This window comes from Syngnathus typhle, linkage group LG14, assembly GCF_033458585.1.
Source record: "Syngnathus typhle isolate RoL2023-S1 ecotype Sweden linkage group LG14, RoL_Styp_1.0, whole genome shotgun sequence".
In the NCBI taxonomy this organism is placed as follows: domain Eukaryota; kingdom Metazoa; phylum Chordata; class Actinopteri; order Syngnathiformes; family Syngnathidae; genus Syngnathus; species Syngnathus typhle.
The window spans coordinates 9673875-9694746 of record NC_083751.1 but is presented as its reverse complement, the minus strand read 5'-3'; the positions used below and the strand labels follow the sequence as shown (position 1 = coordinate 9694746).

Sequence of the window (20872 nt, the reverse complement as noted above, 5' to 3'; positions counted from 1 at the left end):
AAAATTGTCTCCATTAACACCATCCCCTAAAATACATGTTGTGACCCAAATTATCAGTTAGGTAATTCCCGCTAAGACAGACAACGCTGCAGAGTCATCGGAAATAAACACAGCCGTCCTACTTCTTTCTGTATGGAAAGAAACTTTGAGTAGGTCCCTCAATAAACGCCTCCTGGTACTCTAAGCACGCGAGTACTTCCACCAAAGGCCCTTGGCGCTCCTTAACTGAACTCATGATGACTTTGTGATCGGGTCTTTTTTTTCCCCCCCTCTTGGACCGATGTAGACACGGAGTGGCATTTACGAGCGCAGTTGAGTCGGGTCGGTTCCGACTTCACAGCTCTCCGGGAGGACATAAAACGTCTCTGAAAACAACAGCTCAGGGAGGCTCAAACTTCATCTTGGCACACGGCCATAAATACAGTCACGTACACTTTAGGGACACGAATAAAAAAAGTGTTAAGTGGTACCACCGAGGACATATAGTGCCGAGCTCGATGTAAGCTCCTTTATTTGATGCTAAGCAGAATGGGTGGACTTAAAGGAGTTATGCAAGTAGCATTCTCAAAATGGTTACATGAGAAAATAAATTCTTTAGCCTGAGAAATCGTGTTCGCACCGAACTCGTGAAATTCTAACAAAGCAGAATGGAGGCTAATATTGGTCTTTTCCCAATGACGTCATAACTGGGGATGATTGGAATTCGTTTCTGCTAACGTAGCTACGTAAAGCAATAATATAGCACAAATGTTTTCTAATGTGACCATTAGCATTAGCTGAGGGCTAGCATGTTTACATAGTCAATGTTGCCAGAAGCTATTGGCAAAAAAAAATCTTAATTATACTATTTTAAAATATGAACTGATACTAACATTGTTTCCAATGGCAGATAAAATTATGCTTATCAGCGCCACCGTGTTTCCATTCCAAGCTTTTTGTGTTTCACATTTCACACGCCTCTCATCCTTCCTCCATCTGTCACCTTAACGATCCCTGCCCGTTTCCGATATCATAGGCCACCTCGTTCTCTTTCCCTCTCGCTCGGCAGAAATAGAGCGGAGAGCCGAGCCGCTTCCTCATTGATTTCGGATCTGACCTTCCCGTAACCCCCGGCGTAAAACAATCGGCAACTTTATCACACTTCCCTCCTGACAGCAGAGAAAACACGGGGGAGACAAAAAGGCGACAACGCCGTTGCGGGCCTTCCTGACGGCGCCCGTCAAACGCGTCACGCAGGACAACTAAATCCAGTCCAGTTTTTTTTTGTTTTTTTGCATTGGTGGGATGAATGATTGCGCCCTCCATCCCCCAGGAGGCGTAGACAAATGAAGCGCAGGGTGAAGAGGTGAAGCCAAAAATATCCAGCTGCGAATTGGCCCGAGAAGGTGTGATAGTTTCAAGGTGGAGGAGCCCGATTTCAGGGTTGATGTTTGTGTCTACCCCCAAATAACCCCTACCAAAATATTAGGCGCACCTCCATTCATCATTGTTTGTACAAACTTAGAAACAAAGGAAAAGTGCCTTTTTGACCCCTCCACATCAAACAGCACCCCCCACCCGGCACACGCTTAGCTTTGGGCTAGTGATGGATGAGTCCGGCCTCAACCGAAATGTTGAATTTCTTTTTTGATGTTTCTCGTGTGCATATTTGGCGGTGCTGGGGTTGGAGGGTGTGGGGCTCCGGCAGCCCCCGTCGACCACCTGACCATGCAGGAAGCGAGCTGGCTGCGACTTCACGCTCCGACGCGCTTCCCACTGTCCCGCAGACGCCATTATTGATTCACACTTTCACTACACAGCTTATTAACCCACAAGCCCCTGCAAATAATGACACAAAGCGGGAGGGGCCCCGCATGGCAACGCCACTCATGATTAAAAGCTGTAACTGGGGTTACAAATATTTAAAGCTCAATTTATGTCTGTTTTTTCCTGGGCCGTGTTGATTATGTGACATTCTTTCAGTCTGCTCGTATTGAGTGGCGACATTACCATCTTCTTTGATGGACTCCATCGGCCCCAAAAGGAGACGGGACGCGGGAGCTGTTTATTTCCAGGCGTCGGGCTTTGTGGGCCCCTTAAATGCAGCTCTGTCTTCATCGTGCCTCCATTCACCGCCGCGCACAAAAAAACCTTTGACCTCTTTCGGTTACGCCCCCCACCAACACCACCACCACCACCACCCCCGGGAACTCTATGTTACGTTTCCCAAATTGACAAATTTCCCGTTCAAGTGAAGGAGCTTCTCTTGGGAACGTTTGGCCCGCTGTCGGCATGTGAGATTCTGGTTGTCAGCTGTTGCCTACAACAGCTCCTTGCCAGTAAGAAAAATGTTGCATATTTCCCGAAATTTTTAGAGAAAAATATTTTGAGCTAGTATTTTGCCCATGTCCATTTTGTTTTGACTTTGTGGCATCTTACACTTGGTCATAACTCAAATCTTGACCCGCAAGGTATGTATAAAAAAGTAACTAAGTATCCAAAGTTACTTTCTGACATAATTGACTGATTCACAACAAACAGTTTGCGGTATGAATCAAGAATTAGGTCGTCCATGAACAGAGCGACTACCAAACAAAATAGTGGAAAAAGTAACTCACGTAACCCCCTGAAGTAACTCAGAGCGGCTTTGTATGAAAAGTCGGAAACCTCTGCGCTTATAAACCTCACCAAAATGGAACAGGTTCTCCAAACCTGCAGGCCGTTTAATTCCAAAAAGGCATTGTCATTATTTGAGCTAAGATTACGCTTAACATGCCTGTCTTCTTATACTTGAGAGAGATTAGAATATTTCATCTGCACAAAAGAGCTTTTAAATTCTCGCTCGTTAATTTCACCAATATTAAGCGTTTATTCAAATCACCACAGGGTGATATGCAGGTCACGAGCAAATGTTCTTAATCTTTTTTTTTTCCTAAATGTCTCATCAGACAGGTTGTGAGTGGGTTGGCGAGGTCATATGTCACTGCTGATGCTTTATGTTGATCTGTGTTGGAGAATGATGGCGAGGTCCTTGAACGCGCCGCCATGCCGTCTGCAGATGGCTGGAATCAACAAGCCAATAAACCAAAACACGGCTTGCCGTCGTCACTTTGCCTCATAACCACCTGGGAAGCTAAACACTTCAGCTTTTCAGCATTTATGCACAAACCTTTCTCGGAGTGTACAAAAAGTCTTAAAAAAGTGTTTCCCGAACGACTCACTGGCCATTGTTGTAAATCTGAGCGGATTTACGATCCCCGGACGGACCGCAAACGTCCCCTCCCCATCACGCACGGAGCAAGGTCAGCCTTCCACTGCACGTTGTCTCGGACACCGAAGGTCCCCGAACGCCATCGCCCCTGACGGTGCCGTAAAACACCTGTGTTATATGACCACACTTAGCTGCATTTCACGCCATATTTTCTCAAAGTGCCACTATTAAACTGGGCTGACCAGGCGTCATCTTTTACAATTTTTGGGGCCTGCGGGAAAGCGATTGATTTTCAGTCATCCTGCACTCGGTCTAGCATTTTCTTTTTCAAATTATTGATGAATCTAAAGTGCTGAAAATATCTCCTTCTCCTTGATGGTGTAATGATAATGACTCGGCAAATTCAGCTGGTTTATTTGATTGTCTGACAATGAGAGTTCCACTGCCATCTACTGGAGTGGCTGTGCAATTACACTTTTTTGTTGTTTAAATATAATTTTTAAATTTAGACTGAAATTAATTTGAAAACTGTGGCTGAAAAAATGCTTTGGACGAGCTGGTTTTATCCTGTTGGACCGTCGGAGTGTTCGCGTGTCAGAGTTGACGACAGCGAGGTGGGGCAGGTCAGGCCGAGGTCAGATATACTCTCGCTTGGTGGTCCGCAGATGCTGAGTGAGGGTGCGCCGCTTGGGGTCGAGGCCCAGACGAAAAAGAGGGAGGCGTGCGCATCTTATCTCCGAGGCCATCGTGCGCTCTGTGACATGTTTTGGCTACGGTCACGCCAGTCATGGCGCTCAGTCACAGTTATCAGTGACAGGCGTTTAGGACAAAACGCTCCGGCCAATCAGGTGCTCCACTCATGCATGTAAAAAGCGCTTTCATCAGTCATGTGAGCCTAATAAAATCTTTGTTGCTTGTTGTCCTGCACATTAGTCGCAATGATAGCATTAGCATCGGAGCTAAAAGATAAGCTAGCCCCACACTGTGTCTAAATAGCTTGATGAAATGCAGCAAATCATGCAAGGTTTTTAACCTACAAAATTGTCATAATTGTCTTTTAAAAAAAGTGATATCGACCATCCCTTTCGTCTGCTCTTAAGAAAGTCAAAGAAGACTCAGGCGGGATGCTTTAAATTGGCCCCCGTGCAAAGGGTGCTCGCCCCCCCAAAAAAAACAAAGCCCACTCCCCTCATAGTCTGGTCTAATGTGGCTTTATTGACTGTGACAAACTGAGCATGGAGACGATGACTAAACAATTAAACGTGGCCGCAGAGGCCGCCTCATTACACACACGCACAAATCTGCACAAACCCGTCAACAGCTTTTGTGTGTCTTTGTGTGCCTCACCGTGTGTGTGTGTGTGTGTGTGTCTAATTGTCACATTACTCTGCCGAATAACAGGAACTCAAGCTTGTAGTCTCAAAAGCGTTTTGTTGTTTTAAACATGCTCCATAAATAACGTTGAGCAAACACGCATCATATTGTTTTTTACTCATGTGTGTGAGAGCATTTCAGTTTTGCTGTGAGTGTCTTTCAATTGTGGGCCTGAGAGCATTTTGGTGCTGTAAAGCGTTTTACTTATTTACTGTTTGCATTTTCCGCGTGAGAAGCTTCGGTCTAACAGTGCCATCTGTTGGAGGCAGTGGGGCACTGACCTACTTGCCCCTACACGCACACCGAAGCACACCATCTCATTCTGCCACTTTTGCAGGGTCGATAATGGTCCTGCTTGAACCCTGACCTTTGGTGTCCGTCAGGGTCAGGGCCCCAGCCCCCCTTAAATGAAGTTCCCCCATTGTTGACATATGACTTTTAGCCTTGGATGCTAATTGGCTGATTGGTGGCTAATGCAACGGGCGCCTGTCACTTGTCGTCAGTGGCAACGACGTCGGCACGTTCCCGTATGTCTGAACGTCTTTATTAGCGTGACGTCATCTGTCTCTGGTTATTACCACCTCCTGGAAGCAATCACGCAAACACGTATAGAGCACATGTGTGATGTTTAAGGGACGCGTGTTCGCAACGGCTTTGTTACACGCTGGACCTAATTGAAAAAATGTGTGTCGTCATCAACCCCCTACCGCAATAATCTGATGACATCAGCGAGGAAAGGCATCAATTACATTTTACGTCTGTGCGTAAAATTGTCAAGTCCATGATGACACCCCTAGGGCTGAGGAGTATATTACTGTTGAGAAAGAAAAGTGGTACATATCAGAGTCATTTGACATTCATGAGATTAAAAAAATTATATCCTTTTTAACAAATTAGATAAAGTAATGGAATTTATAAGTCATATTGGTAAAAGATTCCATGATTCGTTTGAGGAAAAATGTTTTCGGTATAAATAAAAATTAGATTTTGGGGGGGAAAAAAAGATGATTCCACTAAAAAGAAGTCATATGAAAAAATGGAAAATTGTTAGATCAACTTTGCCTCCTCGATTCCACGTTGTTGCCGTTCATAGAGAGCAGCGACATAGAAAAAAAAAAAAAGATAATGATTAAAAAAAAACAAGGCTTGCTATTATAAAACAAGTTCTGACTTTTCCTGCAATGTAAGAACTTGTTTGTCCCAACAGGTTCCCCTCCCACTGACCTCGGCAGGTTCGACTAACAGATGACAATGTGGAGCACGGCAAGTACACGTTCCAGGCAAGTCACAATTGAAGCATTTAAAGGGTGTCACTTCCAGTTATTCACGCATTTTTTTGGGGGGTGGGGGCGGGGTGTTTGGTTCATAATGGGGCCATTGAGCAGCTTGAGTTCAAGTCGCACTGGCGCTTGACACCTGCAAATTGGCCGGCCGGCCACACTGGCCCAGGAGCTTGTAAATCACCGTTGCACTCTCAAAACAATTCCCCAACCGCCACCACGTCCGACCCAGCTGATGAAATTTTTTTGACCGTATTCTTAAAAACCTACGATGATTTTATTCTTTTCTCGAAGGCGTCTGACGACGTGGTAATAAAAGTGACGGCCTGACCCGTCACCCAATGCTTTAGGCAAACACGTACATATCACTCTGACGCCACAGTAGCCCTCTCACACGACCCCCCCACCCCCCGCCACCTCCGCCAGGTAAACACACCTGTTTATTTATCATTTTATGCAAACGTTACACTAATATGTTTGCAAAGTCTGCGACACCGAGCCAGAGCCTGGCGGCCCGCTGCCCAAGGTCAAGCAGACAGACAATGAGGCATCTGTCTTTGCATGCACACACACACACACACACACTGTGGTGCTCACGATTCACACGGCAAAGTTCATGTTCACGTTTTTGCTCGTCACATTCCAAATCTTCTCGATGGCATGTAGCAATGCTAACCGCTCATCCCCTGATCTGGAACTGATTTAAGTGGAACAAAACCAGAACCAAAATGTTGGAGTGCAAATGACGCTTCGATGTTTGCTTTGTTGACAAGGGGTCTTTCCATTTGGGCTCTGCATAATTGCTCAATGTATGGATTCAATGGCGGGCGACGGGTTAGGAAGGGGGGGTCTTCTTTATCCATCAGTCATTGCGAAGTAACTTTAGCCGACGCGGGGGCCGACGCGGGGGCCGGCTAACGAGGCGGCTCATCTCTTTGGCGTTTGACTCGCCGTCCGAAAGGCGGGAAGGTTTCAACCTGGCTCCGCTCGCTTCATGTTAGGCGGCAAGCCGTCTAATGGGAGCCGACAGGCTGTTTTGGGGGCCATTAGCCATCGTAAAGTCGCCGTTTAGGCCAAATTACGTCCATTTGCTTTTGATGTCGCACGCCGCCAAATTGTCGATCTGTTCGCTCCAATTTGATCTCACGCTAGCCAGATGTCTCACGACGCAACTTCTTAAATACGGCGGCAAATTGGATGCAGAACATAAAGACAGCTTCATTGATATCTTTGTTCTGTTTCCTTCCAAAAAATGAAATGAATCCAGTGAAACCTAAATTGAGTGGCTTTCATAAATAGTTGTAGAGAGAAGATCAGAAGACTGCTTGGTGGCCAAGTAGCCACTTCTGAAGGAACAGACTAGGAAATGAAACACCATCATTTGGTTAGCGGAAAACATTTAGCCACAGATATGTTTCAAATGTTTGCATGAGGGCTAGCTTGCTAGCTAACATTAGCTCAACAACGGCCGATCCATTTCACCGTCAGAGAGCAAGTTGCCTCTGTGCCTTTAACCTGAGCAACAGAAAAGTCAACAAGTTAGCCAGTTACCTAACTACAAGACCAGAAACCTTTCTCCTGTTTTCTCAAACGACATTAGAGAGTTTGTTTACTGTGTGATGACAGACTGAAAAGATGTATCCATCAACATTTTAATTGTTTACACGCTTCTGGCACAAGCCTAAGCTATTTTTTTTCTTTTCCCCCCACTTCCCCCAATGAGGTTTGTGTTAGGAGAGGAAGCGAGGGCAGATGCCGGGTGGAGTGGATTACCCGTAAAACGTCAAGTGGCCAGCAGGTGGCCGAGGTGTGAAGGTTTCATCATTAAACAGAGAGGCCGTAATAAAAGATGAGCTTGGCAGGGGCGGCTCGCCCCCGGTGGGGGGTCGCGCTTATGTTGGATTCGGGTTTCCTTCATCTATCGGCGACAATTACCACCTCGGACGCCTCTTTCGTCCTTTCGGAAACCTCCAAAGAGTTTTTTAGGGGGGTATATTTCACGTTTGATCCACCTCCTGAAAAGAAGCCCACCATTATTTCTGGTCCAAAACATGACTCTGGAGGATCGAAGCAACTCGACTTGAACCAAATAGTTGAAATATTGCTTTTCATTTGGGGCGTAGCCTCGTCCCCCCCCTACCCCCTCCCAGGGTGAAATGAGCTCAACCGGCATAGACTGACATCTTAATGTTCAACCCGACCAAAATTGCTCCACATTCTTGCGTGGAATCAATTTGAAAACGGACACGATGCTTTGTGGGCATTTTTTTCTTTTTTTTTGTGTGCCAGAGAACCCCACCATAAAAACGCATTGCTTCAAAACCGGCAGGGCGCCGAAGGTGAACTGTGACCTAGTGAGGGTTGACCGTGTGGCGTATTTTTATCTGCGTTTGGTGGGCTTGATGACACGAAGCCCTAAAGTGTGATTTATGTTGCCGAGGTCTAATTGGCAGAGAACGTCGGGCCCAAACTCCACAGAGGCCGCCGGCACCGTCATCCATCTTTTATCCCGCTTTACCATTGCGTGATGATTTAACACCGTCCACCACCACATCTCCACGGTCGCTTTTATTTTACAGCGAATAAAATACAATAAAAGAAAAAGCAGTGCAAGGAGCTTATAAAGGCTTCATTTAATTTCCCAGCTGTTTCAAATGCGTAAAAGACGTCGAATGTTAACGTCTTGGAATCGGATAGCTTTTGAAGTGGCGCATGGACGTACGAGCCGTCTGCTTGAAGCCAACATTCAAACGGCTTCATTATGTCATCGTTCCCCCTCTTTTTCTTCCCTCTGTATTTTTAAAACTCATCCTTGGCAACGCTAGGCTCCATTATCAAGTTCATCAATCATGAAATTTGGTGGACTCGTATCACAGCAGGACACACACGCAACAAAATTGAACAGAAAGTTAGCTGTATTGGTTTGAAAAATCAGTTGGTTCACACAAGAATGGACCCATTCACTATTTGGGTTCGTTTAACCTAACAAAATAACCCAATTTTGGGTGGAAAGATTTGATTTGATTGGCTCGTAAAATGAGGACATTTATCCACCTCAACCCAGAGCCGTGTTATAAAAAGGAAAGAAAGAAGAAAGGCACATCTCGGCCAGGCGTGAACAATTGCCTCCAGATTGTGCATACAGGCAGGCCTCTTCTTCTTGGATCTTCCAAATGTTATTGAAGGAGGGAAAGTCGTTAGAGAGAGAGAAAAAACCCATCACGTTTCAAGTTTGGTGGTCACAGCAGGAGGCCTCCCCTCCTTCTTGCTCTCTCTCATGTCTATTCACTATGCTTTGTGGATTTTGAAAAGAGAGATTGACAGCAATTGTTTCCTCTCATAATTTAATATCTGAACATGAATATCAATATCCGTGTATGGATCGCAATCAAAACGGACACAGCATGGCGGAATTACGATACTGAGTGTTGACTCACCTGGTCGAACTCTCACCCGTGCAAAGTGCAAAAGAAGGTTTTACGAGCTCACCTTGAAAATGCATGAAGACTCGTTTCTCGCTAGCTTCCTCCAGCGGCAGATGGACTTTTCCCACTTGGCATGGTCACCTTTGACCTGCACTTTAAAGACGGCAAGATGCTGCCGGTGTGTGTCGAGAGAAAATAGTGAAACCTGAGCATGGATGAGAAACAAGTAAATGTTTCCTGGCTGATGTGGAAATTATTTATGATCCTCTTATTTATGATGGCTTCTATTTATGTTCTTGCCTTTGGATACTTTGAGATCAGTTCATCTTCAGATCCATTTTTACTGTCAGATTTCCACAACATACAGCCTAGATTTAAATTATCGGTCATCAAATATACAATTAAAAATATAATCAATTAAACAATACACAATTTGTTTGAGGATTTTTGAAGACAAAATTGTTGGCTCATCTTTTCAATTTTCATGGCCCTCACTTGCGCGGTTGTACGTAATGTGGCTCATGGCACATTGTTTGTATTTGAGCAACTGTATTCAAAAGCCCAAATTCTGTCCAACCATCTGTGAAACAGGAAGTTGCTCCCATGTGACGGCCACGTGTTGTTGAAGCTACGAGAAGGTGAGAAGAGAGACAGACATCATGCTCCAGACTCTGGCCCTGCAAGATGCGTTGGGTGAGTCAAAGACAACAGGACATACTTTGGAAATGAAACAGGCAGCCAATATCCTTTAGGGAGTCCACTCCCCACCTGTTTGTTGTTTACCAACATTCTGAGAGGTTCTCTTGTTGTTTTTGCGCTACATCAGCAGTCCAGCCAAACACTGATCGGGTATCAACATTTACAGTGAGACTTCAATATGTTGGCCACGTTCATGAGCAGACCCATAAGAAAGTCTTAGGATGCCACGTGTAATAAAAAAAAAGCAAAAAAAAGCGAAGTCAGCAATTTTGGTATGACCTTTACTCGTAATTGTGTAGGGATATCAGGGAAAACTCTTTATGGTCAAATAACTCTTTGACATTTTCAAATGCTCACCAAATTTGGCAGTTGTGTTCATCTTTTTTAATATTGTCATCTTGTAGCCATCTGGATCCAAAACGCCCTCTAACATTTATTTTCTAATCGATGACGGTAAAAGTACGCAATTTAGCATCCACTGATTGCAAGAGGACAGGGGGTAAAAAACACACGTTATAGTCTGCTGCCATCTGCTGGTCAGGTTTGGAAATGTACGAATTCAAATATTCCAAAACAAAATATATCTGTATTCTAATTGATGACATTATTTTGTAGCACTTTCAATACAGCCTTAACAAAGCAAAACTCCACCATATTCGCAGCCAAGACTGGGAGTTAAATAAATCGATTAAAATAGCAATAGAGTGCGTGCTGTTTCTCAATCCATGTGTCCATGTTTCCTCAGGTGAGGCTGTGCTATTGAAAATGCCAAAAATGGAAACTAGAAAACACACATTTCGTACTGGAACAGGTAAGGAAATACGTTCAAATTTATGCAAAGTACCATACCTTCAAATACATTCGAGTTAAACGCTCGTTTGGTACTCTCCACAAGTGTGTTGAGACAGTTTAACCAATAGAGGGCAGCAGACTATTCTGCACACGCATATTTCTCGTGCGTGTGTGTGCGCATGGGTTTGTGTGGCACTTTATGGAGGCAGCTTTCCAAGTCAAAGGTTAGCTACACGAGGGAAAACCTGCCATTTAATGAGTTAGTCAATAAATAACCAGAGAAAAGTTATGTTGTGAGACTCTTCCTTATTGTTGGATGCCAGCAAGCACCCCCCAACCCCTTGCATTCCCACTGGTACACTTTGCAGACCAAGGTCAAGGTTTCATTAAATATGATTAAAAAAAACACTGATGTTCTTTCCACAGAGGCTATCAGCATCTGCGGTGATAAATAGATATTAAAATCCACGCGGCCGCCACGCTTTTATTGGCCGTGTCGGCGCCAGATAAATGATGAAGTCACTCAAATGCAGCCGGGCGAAGGCAGAAGAAGAACAGGCGGCATAACTAAAAACACAATCTCAATTATATTTCAGCCGATGAGCTGCATTTGATTATTTGTACAGTTTGCATTGGCACAAATTCTCCACCTACTATATATATACGGACGGACGGACAGATGGTGCCGGGACTCTGTGGTGGGATGCAAGCACTGCTCGCCTCTGGCGAAGTTTGTGATCTCCAGGCTTTTGGGGTCCTGAACTCTCTCCCCCGTTTTCTACTTGTATGTTACTCGTGTACTGTGTCTCGTCACCGTGGGATGGAGGAAACGTAATTTCGATTTCTTCGTGTGTCTTGGCATGAAGGAATTGACAATAAAGCTGACTCTGACTCTGACAAACAGAAAGACGGACGGGCGGATGGATGGATGGATGGATGGATGGATGGATGGATGGATGGATGGATGGATGGATGGATAGATAGATAGATAGATAGATAGATAGATAGATAGATAGATAGATAGATAGATAGATAGAGAGAGAGAGAGAGAGAGAGAGAGAGAGAGAGAGAGAGAGAGAGAGAGAGAGAGAGAGAGAGATAGAGATAGATAGATAGATAGATAGATAGATAGATAGATAGATAGATAGATAGATAGATAGATAGATAGATAGATAGATAGATAGATAGATAGATAGATAGATAGATAGATAGATAGATAGATAGATAGATAGATAGATAGATATTTCAATACATGGGTTGCAATATGATTCAAGGAGCGATTTGATTCACTGGGATTCCAATTGGATTCAATATGGTATAGCTGAGTAAAGATGCACAAATGCAGCCGGGCGGTGCCGTCTAATTCCTGGATGAAGCAATGTAGTGACTCCTCTCAGCTGTTCCAGTTGGCTTTTACAGGTCTGAAGGTCATTCTGGTAACAACGTTGGCACATTTCCACATTTTCCACATCGCCACCATTACACTGTAAAAAAAATTCCATAACATTTTACACCTGTTGAACCCTGTTTTTTTTTTTTTTTTTTTTTTTTTTTTTTTTTTTTTTTTTTTAGCAATCATGGTTTTTTTTTTTCATGGAGCGTAACCCTGATGTGAAACATTAACTTGTATTCACACCATTTATGGGAGATGCAGCGGACAAAGTTGTCGCTGGGCCGATTGAGGCACCGTAAATGCACTGCTAATGAGTAATAAATGTGAGGTCACAGCTGTGTGAGTAGGTGTGTCTGTGTGTGTGTGTGTGCGTGTGTGTGTGTGTGCGTGTGTATGTTTGTACGTGTGTGTGTTTGTGCATACATGCGCATGTTTCTTCGAATTTGGATTTGAAGGAGAGAGAGAGAGAGAGAGGGGGAGAGAGAGAGTGTACAACAACAAAGTATTTTGCACTGTTACTTCTCACCAGAGTCCAATTGGGTACATTGTCCCAACATCCAGAAGGGGGCGTCCTATTTATAGTCAAGCAGTGAAGACCACTGACAACCAATTATTGCTGGCCTCCAATATGTTTACAAAATGAGAAACTAAGTTCACTTCAAACTGTGCTTCTTCTCTTCTCATCCATCCATTCACATACATGACTTGCAGGCGGGTGTGTGCGGTTGTGGCTGACCTTTGCACCTCCTGTGTGTGTGTGGGCGTGGGTGTGTGTGTGTGGGGGGGGAGCTATAAGAGCAGCAGTCCAGGCCGCCCTCCACCGAGCAGCAGGTGTCCCAGGTGCAGCGTCCCCCTTCGGTTTCGGGAGTTCGGCACCAGGTCGCACGACCTCTCTTGGCTCTGTTGATAAGAAGACGTGGCGTGACGCAGCGCAGCAGCCCGGGAAAAAACTCACTTGGCCATTCAGTCATAGACAAGACACGCAAATTCAGGTGAGTCTCACCAGAGTCGATTGACAATTGGTGCACAGCTCAGCTTCCCCAAAAAATAAGTGATCAAATATATACTGTTGTGTGTACATGTCTTTGACCAAATATGTGTTACAACGTGCTCAACCTTTGTTCAGAATCAGCTTCTTATCACTGGTAATGATGCAGCTTTCTTCTCACCCATTCCAACCTTTTTAGTACCACGACCGGATTTCTGTCAGACAATATTTTCATTGACTGGTGTTTGATGACGTCGAGTTTTGCAAAGAAAACGTCTCAAAACAATTTTAGAAAAATCAAATAAAAATCAAATGTCGAATGCATCAATAAATCATAGACTGCACATTGTTTTTAGAAATTTTTGTCCGTGTTTGAACTACAATCCCATTTTTGCAAAACAGACCAACCACAATCTTAAAAGTCTTTTCAGCCAATATAGCGTGACGTCTTCAAAAGTATTAGGGAGCCGATATGAATACTGAGTAGATGTGTTGCCTACACCGGCTTTTAAGGTGTGGTAGATAAATACAAGGATACGACAGGTATAAAAACGCACCTAAGCAACTTTACTCGTAGCGTCCTCATAACATTGCGCCAACAGCATGAGTAATGTGAGGAATGTTTTGTTCACATCACGAGGTGTAGGAGAGAATCTGGTCCATTAATCAAAATAAAAGATTGTCAGATAAATAAAACTGAAATAATGCAAGTTATTCATACTGTCTTTTGCGGCCGGTACCAAATTACCTTAATTTTTGGACTATAAGTCGCTCCGGAGTATAAGTCGCACCAGCCATAAAATGCCCAAAAATGTAAAAAAAAAAACATATATAAGTCGCTCCGGAGTATAAGTCGCATTTTGGGGGGCAATTTATTCGACAAAATCCAACACCAAGAAAAGACATGAACGAGCAACAACAGGCTAAACGATACGGTATGCTAACGTGACAAACACAAACGAGGAGCTGAGAACGGGCCTGACGTAACATTGAGTTATTTAAAAAAAACTATCACATAAATAACACGTTTATAAAACCATCTGTGTCACTCCAATTCATTAAATCCATCGATTGTCCTTTGTCAACAATGCTGTGTACCACGCCGCAGTTCAAATTATTCCACAGGCCCATACAACGATATATAAACTATATTTTAAATAACTATCACATAAACAACAATATTATCAAACCATTTGTGTCACTCCAAATCATTAAGTCCATCGATCAAATTTCTCGTCCTTTATGTCATCCTAGTGCAGTGCTTCTCAAATAGTGGGGCGCGGTGCTATTCCTGGGGGGGGCGCGTGTGACCCTGGGGAACAGGCTTTTTTTTTGGCAGTACTAGAATAAAGTGTAATTGCGCGTTTACTACAGCAGGGGGCAGTGGCGCTCTCATTGTTACTTCTGTCACGTTTGCGACAGTGTAACATTTAACGACTTACAAGACAAGTTAGGATAGTCACGGTGGGGAGGGGGGGCGCGAATAGATTTCTTCTTGCTAGGAGGGGGCGTAACAGAAAATAATTGAGAAGCACTGTCCTAGTGACAGAGGACATGTCCAGAGGATATGGCGCTTTAAAGTGTTAATTACTTTATTTGATTTTTTCTCTCTATTTTTCATGTTTTGAACATGCTCAAAATAAAGATATCAAAGCATGTGAAGTGATCAACTATACTAAAAATAACATGTGAAGTGGTCAACTATACTTGTAAGTAAGTGATGTGTTAATGATCAAGTAAAAATTTGTGAAAAAAAACATATAAGTCGCTCCTGAGTATAAATCACCCCCCCCCCCCCCACACACACACCCAAACTATGAAAAAAACCGCGACTGATAGTCCGAAAATTACGGTATCCGGTCCGCGGCCCGGGGGTTGGAGACCCTGCTTTAAAAAGTGTAGACGCCGGCCGTCCACCGAATTCAACTGGGAAGCGAAACGGGACGAGTCTTTGGATAAATGCTCGGCTTTGTCCCGCCAATCGGACGCCCAGCTACTCTGCCGGGTCTATGGGGTCTCGTCCGGCCAAAAGAGCGAATCAGTGGGAGCATTTTTTAATTTTCATTCTGTTCAGAGTTTAACTGGAGACTTTCCTAATCCATTTGGAGATTTTTTTTTTTAAACGACGAGCGACAAACCGAGCGTCTATTTCTGGTAGGTTATTTTGGAGACTGACTTTTATCAATCACTTTTATCACTCTTTCTGACTTCTATCGCAGTTTCTGTCCCTACCAAGCAGCAGGTAAATAAAGCGACACATTTTATTATGTAGGCCGAAATTGAACTTCCCCTCCTTGAAAGACCAGCATCCAAATTTGAGCTTGCCCTCCTTAAAGACCGACATCAACCACTGGTGCACAGAAAAGAAAAGAGATGCCATCATGTTGTGCTTGATTTGGAAAAGGGAGAGTTGAAAGCAAAATGATCCTTTGGAGATCGCAAAGAAAATCTGCAAATGCCTTCTCTTTACTCCACAAAGTTCCAAATTGTGCCACACGCTTAACAAAGAAATGTCTTAGCGTGCCGTCTGACACGCGTTTGTCGGCGTTCCAATTTCCGCGCGCAACTCCAACCTGTCAGTTATTTGTTTCATTAAAAATCAGAAAAACATGCCTTATTACTTTGCAATCAAATTACATTTACCGTTTTTTTCCATGTATAATGCGCAAAATTTAACTTATTTATTGTCCTAAAATCTGGGGTGCGCATTATACATGGGTACAATTTTTATTTTATTTTATTTTATTTTTGAAGAAAATCATGGTACAACAAATTTTGAAGAAAATCTTGTCACGGATGGAGTGTGGAGAGTCTCACATATTTCTTCGCTATCGAGTTTGCAACTGCATGCGCATTGATACTGACCGGCAGAATAACATCCAGTTGTTCCCAAAGATGATCTTTTTTCTGAAATAATTTTACGTTTACGGACTTAAGTAACCCGGCCGGGTCATACCAAAGACTATAAAAATGGGACCCATTGCCTCCCTGCTTGGCACTCAGCATTAAGGGTTGGAATTGGGGGGTTAGATCACCAAATGATTCCCGAGCGCAGCGCCGCTGCTGCTCACTGCTCCCCTCTCCCCCAGGAGATGGATCAAAATCACACGGGGATGGGTCAAATGCAGAGGACAAATTTCACCACACCTAGATGCGTGTGTGACGATCATTAGGACTTTAAAAAAAAAAAAAAAAAAAAAATAATAATAAATTTGGGTGCGTATTATACATGGGTACAGGCTTTTTTTCCAGCATCGACATGCCATTTTTAGGGTGCGTATTATACATGGGGGCGCATTATACATGGAAAAAAACGGTAATCAGGGAAAAAAATACAAAGTGACGATTGCTTTCAGCATAACATTGCAGAAAAAGTCTAATAAAGTCTGTCTGATGTTCTTTCACACACAACGGACTAAAAGGTGATTTCCTTTTCTAGATACAGTCATGGGTCCCAGACCACAAGTGGAGACTGAGTCCTCCCCCTCGTCCCCCAGCTATGGTATGTTGCAGCCTAGTCGCCATGTTGAGCCCCCGCGTTGTTTCCGCCCAATAATGTTGTACCTCTTTAACAGAAGACAACGATAAGGGCGGGAAGGACGGCGCCATGATGTCGTCCTACTCCACCGTGGACCTGGTCAATGACGACGTGGCAGAAGAGGATCCGTGGGACCTACCGGAGCTCAAAGACACGGGTGTCAAGTGGTCAGGTGAGCTCGGTCGGACCGAAGAGGTTAAGATTGCAGAACGTTTGTCTGACTTCTGTTCAGAAATTCAGCCAACAAAGCCAGTTTCTTTTAACTATGTGACATTCGTTAGGGAGGTATGTCATGAGTAGACCCACAAAAAAGTCTCAAGAACCCATACTTCAAAATGCACAGAAAGTTTTGAAGTGGCCATTTCCAATTCTTAAGGAGCACCACACAGCTTGGGTCTAAGTCCCCTTAATTCTGAAACATTTTCCCAACGCCTGCAAAATTTGGCGCAACACCTCTAAGCTGGCATCATCAGCAAAATTCGAGCTCGATGACGGACGCCAAGTGTCTTTCAGATCTGGACACCAAGGGGAAGATCATGCGAGTGTTGACCTCCATCATAAAGCTGGTCCTACTGCTGGGACTGCTCTACTTGTTCATCTGCTCGCTGGACGTGCTCAGCTCGGCCTTCCAGCTGGTCGGAGGTGAGCCCGATGAAGTTGCCTCTGCTTTGTACATTTTTCTCGCCGTGTTGTCATCTTTGGCGTTTTGTGCACAGGCAAAGCCGCCGGCGACATCTTTAAGGATAACGTGATCCTGGCCAACCCGGTGGCCGGTCTGGTGATTGGCGTCATGGTCACAGTGTTGGTGCAGAGCTCCAGCACCTCGTCATCCATCGTGGTCAGCATGGTCTCCTCTGGATGTAAGAAATGTTGACCCAAATTAAAAATCTCATCGTCAGGATAGTACCAGATAAATTGTCTCACTTATGTTTTTGTATTTTTATTTATTTATTTTTTTTGCAGTGCTGGACGTTAGGTCAGCAATTCCCATCATCATGGGCGCCAACATCGGGACGTCGGTTACCAACACCATCGTGGCCATGATGCAGGCAGGCAACCGCAACGAGTTCCGCAGGTAGACAAAACCCCAGCAAAGGTTTTTGGTGTCAAAGGAGGTCACCATGCGTCTTTGCACCGTCCACTGCACAGGGCCTTTGCCGGCGCCACCGTGCACGACTTCTTCAACTGGCTCTCCGTGCTGGTGCTGCTGCCCTTAGAGATGGCCACGAAGGTCCTGGAAAAGCTCACCAACCTCATCATCAAGTCCTTCCAACTCGAGACTGGGAAGGACGCGCCCGACCTACTCAAGACTATCACCAAACCGCTCACAGACTCCATCATCCAGGTGGACCAGCCAGACGGCATCTTCTTGGCCTCTACTATTCTTAATTTGACTTTTTGACCCCCCCAAGTCACAATTGTAGCAGACCAGCGTACGCACGACACTCTTTAAGGATTTGTATTTCCTTTCTCAGCTGGATAAATCGGTCATCGCTGGAATTGCCACCGGTGACGCTGAAGCCAAAAACAAGAGTCTGATCAAAGTCTGGTGCAAGAAGAAGGTCAACACGGTAAGGAAACATGCTTGGATGCTGAATGGATGGCCTGGACTTGACAATGTTAAGAAATGAACTGGTTTGTGGAAATTGCAGTGGCTTCATGATGCCGTAAAATTATGAAATGAGATGAAATTAACGAGACGGAATTGTCAGCTTTCTACCGATCCCCCCCTAAGTCAAGTCAATTGAGTTACCCGCTTGATCCATTTTTCTTGTCTCTTGGGGAAATGAAGACCTTCTGGAACGAGACAGTGGACAGCTGCCCCGTGGGCGCCGTCTGCTGGATGGAAGGCAACGAAACGTTGACTGAGATGAACACCACCTGGACGAAGTATCTAGAGAAATGTAAGCAAGCCTTTTAGTAAATACCTGAAGTGGAATATGAGACAATGACCCCCCCACGCCCGAGGCCCGCTTGGACAATGACCACCTTTGACTGGTCCTGATTGCTCATTCTGCAAATAACTTTGACTTGCTCAATGAGACTATTCATACCAATCGGAGTGCCTTGAAGAGCACTATCGGCATGACAGTAGAAATTAACTTTATTTTTTTATTCAACCAGTCTCTCAGTTAGCTTAGCACGTTTGCCATGTGTGCCGACAGGCCCCCACATCTTCGCCAACGCCAACCTGCCCGACCTGGCGGTGGGTCTGATTCTGCTGGCTTTGTCGCTCTTCGTCCTCTGCAGTTGCCTCATCCTCATCGTCAAGCTGCTCAACTCCATGCTCAAGGGCCAGGTGGCCGTCGTCATCAAGAAGGTGCTCAACACAGGTGAGGGACAACGCCACACATTTTGTTTTCCGCGACGCTTGACACCTCACACTCGGGCTCCTCCCGTCCTGAACCGCGTGATGAAGAAAGCTCAGGGACAAAGCGTGTGGTGATCCGACTTGCGTCGTCCTTATTTGTCCTGTTTCTGTGATGGCCGCAGACTTCCCTTTCCCGTTCACCTGGGTGACGGGTTATATCGCCATCTTTGTGGGGGCCGGGATGACCTTCATCGTCCAGAGCAGCTCTGTCTTCACATCAGCGATAACGCCTCTTGTCGGTGAGTTGAAGTCATTCAAATAGTTTGAAGGCCGGCGCTACGGAAACCTCGTAGGTAGCTTCACAGCTCCGAGGTCGGATGGTGATAATGGCTGGTGACCGTTGCCACTCACATTTTGGACTTGGCTCCCTGGCAACCTCTGGCAACTCGTGTCTCACTAGGTATCGGCGTCATCAGCCTGGAGCGGGCCTATCCTCTAACTTTGGGTTCCAATATCGGAACGACCACTACGGCCATCTTGGCGGCTATGGCTAGCCCGGGAGAAAAGTTGGCCAACTCGCTCCAGGTACGAGAAGAAGAAGAAGTGCCGGCGTGTCTTGGTTGTAATCATGTGCGTTTCTTGTTAGATTGCGCTCTGCCATTTCTTCTTCAACGTCATGGGCATCATTTTGTGGTATCCCATCCCGTTTACACGGATCCCCATCCGGCTGGCCAGGGGCTTGGGTAACCGCACGGCCGAGTACCGCTGGTTCGCCGCCTTCTACCTCGTCCTGTGCTTCCTGATTTTGCCGCTCACCATATTCGGCCTGTCGCTGGCCGGCTGGCAAGTGCTGGTCGGCGTCGGGGTGCCTGTGGTAGTGTTGGTCATCTTTGTGGTTGTGATCAACATCCTGCAATCACGCTCCCCTCGCTGCCTGCCGCCCTTCCTGCGCACATGGAACTTCCTACCGCGCCCGCTGCACTCACTGGCGCCCTGGGACAGCTTGGTGACGTCTTGTCTGGGTTTCTGCGGCCACTACTGCTGCTGCATCTGCAAGTGCTGCAGCTGCTGCCAGAAAGACCAAGATGGCCAGGTGGCCGTGCACAAGAAGAGCCTGGAGCTGTACGACAACTCAGCCGCCACACCCCACAACAACGCCAAGGTTATCGTAGGGACTCATCTTTAAAAGCATCGCTTGTGAAACGTGTCCATTTTTTGTACCGTCATCTCTCGACGTTAATGATTCCCGCAGCTGGACTATCTCCTCCACGCTGTAATCTCAGCTACGGTGCTACGAACTGTCTGGAACGCCTCACCTGATGGCCGTTTATCGATAAAAATCCTATCTAAATCGCTATCTAAACTTTTTATGGATGGAAAATTCTGAATGTTAAATGTGGAATCTACATCTTTGTTATCTTCAGTATTTAAGATAAAATGTGTGAATTAAATAAATTATCTCTTTTTTTTTTTAACCTGTTGCTTGTCCCAACAAAAGTATCATGACATTTTTCTGGTTTTGACCAGAGGTACTCAAAGTGAACCGAACGTCTTTCTATAGTCCTGGAGTCCCAATGATCGTCACACACATATCTGGGTGCATTTAACCCATCCCTGCGTGATCTTGATCCATCCCCTGGGGGAGAAGGGAGCAGTGAAAAGCAGCGGTGCCGCGCTCGGGATTCATCTTGATGATCTAACCCCCCAATTCCAACCCTTAATGTTGAGTGCCAAGCAGGGAGGCAATGGGTCCCATTTTTATAGTCTTTGGTATGACCCGGCCGGGGTTTGAACCCACAACCTTCCAGTCTCAGGGCGGAGACGCTACCACTAGGCCACTGAGCTGGTATCCAAGCAGCGGTATCCAAACAAAACCATGCAT

The 20872-nt window shown here is 45.2% G+C and overlaps 2 protein-coding genes across 7 annotated transcripts in view; both read left to right on the top strand.

Annotated features, from left to right (window-relative positions):
- prdm5 (PR domain containing 5) overlaps positions 1–5845 on the top strand; it is a 45502-nt gene extending 39657 nt beyond the window's left edge. For both annotated transcript variants that reach the window (XR_009717888.1, XR_009717889.1), the window contains one exon: positions 5772–5845. The gene's annotated coding sequence lies outside the window, so the exon portion shown is untranslated. The remainder of the gene's footprint in view (positions 1–5771) is intronic.
- A 4012-nt stretch (positions 5846–9857) lies between these two features.
- slc34a2b (solute carrier family 34 member 2b) lies at positions 9858–20465 on the top strand. 5 transcript variants are annotated; one of them, XM_061297500.1, is made up of 15 exons: positions 9858–9962; positions 10714–10779; positions 12955–13145; positions 16581–16643; positions 16717–16851; positions 17193–17321; positions 17396–17539; positions 17643–17754; positions 17829–18024; positions 18155–18250; positions 18472–18583; positions 18845–19012; positions 19173–19289; positions 19451–19575; positions 19637–20465. In XM_061297500.1, exons 4-15 carry the CDS (start codon positions 16589–16591, stop codon positions 20174–20176), a joined length of 1929 nt encoding a protein of 642 aa, XP_061153484.1. In that variant the 5' UTR covers positions 9858–9962; positions 10714–10779; positions 12955–13145; positions 16581–16588; the 3' UTR covers positions 20177–20465. The 5 variants fall into 5 exon arrangements, with proteins under 5 accessions (XP_061153484.1, XP_061153481.1, XP_061153485.1 ...); XM_061297497.1 differs by having other exon boundaries at positions 12865–13145; XM_061297501.1 differs by lacking the exon at positions 10714–10779.
- The last annotated feature ends 407 nt before the right edge of the window (positions 20466–20872 follow it).

Bases quoted from the DNA above. Each gene is read 5' to 3' on its own strand.
- slc34a2b (XM_061297501.1), top strand. From the start codon at position 16,589: ATGGGTCCCAGACCACAAGTGGAGACTGAGTCCTCCCCCTCGTCCCCC. The intron at 17,755-17,828 runs GTAGACAAAACC...TCCACTGCACAG, and splicing joins AACCGCAACGAGTTCCGCAG to GGCCTTTGCCGGCGCCACCG. The intron at 19,013-19,172 runs GTGAGGGACAAC...TGATGGCCGCAG, and splicing joins CAAGAAGGTGCTCAACACAG to ACTTCCCTTTCCCGTTCACC.